Source organism: Onychostruthus taczanowskii, unplaced genomic scaffold (genome assembly GCF_017590055.1).
Source record: "Onychostruthus taczanowskii isolate IOZ18803 unplaced genomic scaffold, ASM1759005v1 scaffold604, whole genome shotgun sequence".
Lineage (NCBI taxonomy): Eukaryota > Metazoa > Chordata > Aves > Passeriformes > Passeridae > Onychostruthus > Onychostruthus taczanowskii.
The window spans coordinates 6,092-8,846 of NW_024503725.1; the positions used below are offsets into that span (position 1 = coordinate 6,092).

Sequence of the window (2,755 nt, forward strand, 5' to 3'; positions counted from 1 at the left end):
TGACCACCCAAGGTGTCCCCTGATCCCAGGATGTCCCTTGACCACCCAGGTGTCCCTTGACCACCCAAAGTGTCCCCTTGACCACCCAGGTGTCCACTGACCACCCAGTGTCCCTTGACCACCCAGGTGTCCCTTTACCACCCAAGTTGTCCCTTCCAAGGTGTCCCCTGATCCCAGGATGTCCCTTGACCACCCAAGGTGTCCCCTTGACCACCCAAGGTGTCCCCTTGACCACCCAAGGTGTCCCCTTGACCACCCAAGGTGTCCCCTGATCCCAAAATGTCCCTTGACACCCAAGTTGTCCCTTGACCACCCAAAGTGTCCCCTTGACCACCCAAGGTGTCCCTTGACCACCCAAGGTGTCCCCTGATCCCAAAATGTCCCTTGACACCCAAGTTGTCCCTTGACCACCCAAAGTGTCCCCTTGACCACCCAAGGTGTCCCTTGACCACCCAAGGTGTCCCCTGATCCCAAAATGTCCCTTGACCACCCAAGGTGTCCATTGACCACCCAAGGTGTCCCGTGATTCCAGGATGTCCCTTGACCACCCAAGTTGTCCCTTGACCATGCAGGTGTCCCCTGACCACCCAAGGTGTCCCCTGATCCCAAGATGTCCCTTGACACCCAGGTGTCCATTGACCACCCAGTGTCCCTTGACCACCCAAGGTGTCCCCTGATCCCAGGATGTCCCTTGACCACCCAGGTGTCCCTTGACCACCCAAAGTGTCCCCTTGACCACCCAGGTGTCCCTTGACACCCAAGGTGTCCCCTGACCACCCAAGGTGTCCCCAACCCCCCAGCCCCTCCCCACGTCTCTGGGGCCACCGGCAGAGCGGTGACGCCGCCGTGTCCCCGCAGGGAACGTGGTGAACGGCACCATCGCCCGGCAGATGGTGGACATGCTGGTGGAGTCCTCCAGCAACGTCACCATGATCCTCAAGTTCTTCGACATGTTCCTGAAGCTGCGCGACATCGTCTCGTCCGACGCCTTCCGCCACTTCGTCACCGACCCGCGCGGGCTCATCTCCAAGAAGGACTTCCAGAAGGCCATGGACAGCCAGAAGCAGTACGAGCCCGACGAGATCCAGTTCCTGCTCTCCTGCTCCGAGGCCGACGAGAACGAGATGATCGACGTGGAGAGCTTCGCCCAGCGCTTCCAGGAGCCGGCGCGCGACATCGGCTTCAACGTGGCCGTGCTGCTGACCAACCTGTCGGAGCACGTGCCGCACGACCAGCGCCTCAAGACCTTCCTGGAGCAGGCCGAGAGCATCCTGGACTATTTCCGGCCGTTCCTGGGCCGAATCGAGATCATGGGGGCGGCGCGGCGCATCGAGCGCATCTACTTCGAGATCAGCGGCGCCAACAAGGCGCAGTGGGAGATGCCGCAGGTCAAGGAGTCCAAGCGCCAGTTCATCTTCGACGTGGTCAACGAGGGCGGCGAGGCCGAGAAGATGGAGCTCTTCGTCAACTTCTGCGAGGACACCATCTTCGAGATGCAGATCGCCTCGCGCATCTCCGAGGAGGAGGCGCCGCGCGACGAGGAGGAGGAGGAGGACGAGGACAGGGAGGAAGAGGAGCCGGCCGAGGCGCCGGCGCCGGCGCTGCCGGGTTTCGGGGCGCTGCGGCGGCTGCTGGGGTCGCCCCAGACGTGGCGCCGCAGGATCAGGAGGCTGCGCAAGAAGTCGGGGCGCGAGCTGGCGTGGGAGGCGGGAGTGGGCGCGGGGCGCGTGGCGCTGGGGGGGCTGCTGGGGGTCGGGGAGCCCCCCGGGGCTGAGCCCCCCACCCCCGAGGGGACCCCCATCCTGCGCAGGAAGATCGGGGTAAGGGGGGAAAGGGGATTTTGGGGGTTCCTGTGGTGATTTGGGGGTCCCTGGGGGGGATTTTGGGGGTTCCTGTGGTGCTTTGGGGGTCCCTGGGGGGGATTTTGGGCGGTTTTGAGTGGGGGAGGACCCCGGGGGTCACTGCGAAGGCTGGGACGTGGGGAGATTTTGGGGGTCTCTATGGCGGTTCCTGCTTGGGGGTTTTGGGTGATCCGGGGGTCCCTTTGAGGGGTCCCCTGTGGGGGATGGGACAGTGGAGAGTCCCCAAAGCCCCAATTCCAACCCCCCCATGGCCCTGCCCAGCCTCAGGGGGACTTTGGGGGGTCCCGGGGAGGGGACGTGCCCCCGCCGACCCCCCTTGTCCCCCCCAGGAAATGGCAGAGCAGGTGGGGGAGGCTCAGAAGGAAGAGGAGCCCCCGGCCGAGACCGAGAAAGCCGAGTAAGGAGAGAGAGGGGGGGAGAATTTGGGGAGGGGTCCCTGCCCCGCGAGGGAGGCTCCGGGGGTGTCCCCGAGCCCCCCGCCCACTACCGCTGTCCCCCAGCACAGAGAACGGGGAGAAGGGCGGGGGTCCCGAGGTTGCCGAGGAGGGGCCGGAGCCCCGCGCCCCCCCCCCGAAGCGGCGCAAGTCGGTGCCCCGGGAGCGCCGGGAGCCCCCGGCCGAGGGGGGCTTCGACTTCTGGGGAGAGCTGGAGGTGCAGAGGGTCAAGTTCCTGGTAAGGGGGGGTGGGGCCGGGGGTGTCTGGGGAGGGGGATTTGGGGGTGTCTCGAGGGGATTTGGGGAGGCCCTGGATTGGTTGGTTGCCCTCCCCCAGAATTACCTGTCGAGGAATTTCTACAACTTGCGGTTCCTGGCGCTGTTCCTGGCCTTCGCCATCAACTTCATCCTCCTCTTCTACAAGGTGCGGGGGTTTGGGGGGTCCTGGGGGGATTTGGG

The 2,755-nt window shown here is 65.1% G+C and overlaps 1 protein-coding gene across 1 annotated transcript in view; it reads left to right on the forward strand.

Moving 5' to 3' along the window:
- The window catches only part of LOC121343859 (ryanodine receptor 1-like), a gene marked incomplete at its 5' end in the record, with an annotated part of 7,007 nt that overhangs the window by 3,292 nt on the left and 960 nt on the right, over positions 1-2,755 (forward strand). The window contains 4 exons of the mRNA XM_041419372.1: positions 859-1,820; positions 2,192-2,259; positions 2,363-2,534; positions 2,634-2,753. Coding sequence (XP_041275306.1) covers positions 859-1,820; positions 2,192-2,259; positions 2,363-2,534; positions 2,634-2,753 — 1,322 coding nt within the window. The remainder of the gene's footprint in view (positions 1-858; positions 1,821-2,191; positions 2,260-2,362; positions 2,535-2,633; positions 2,754-2,755) is intronic.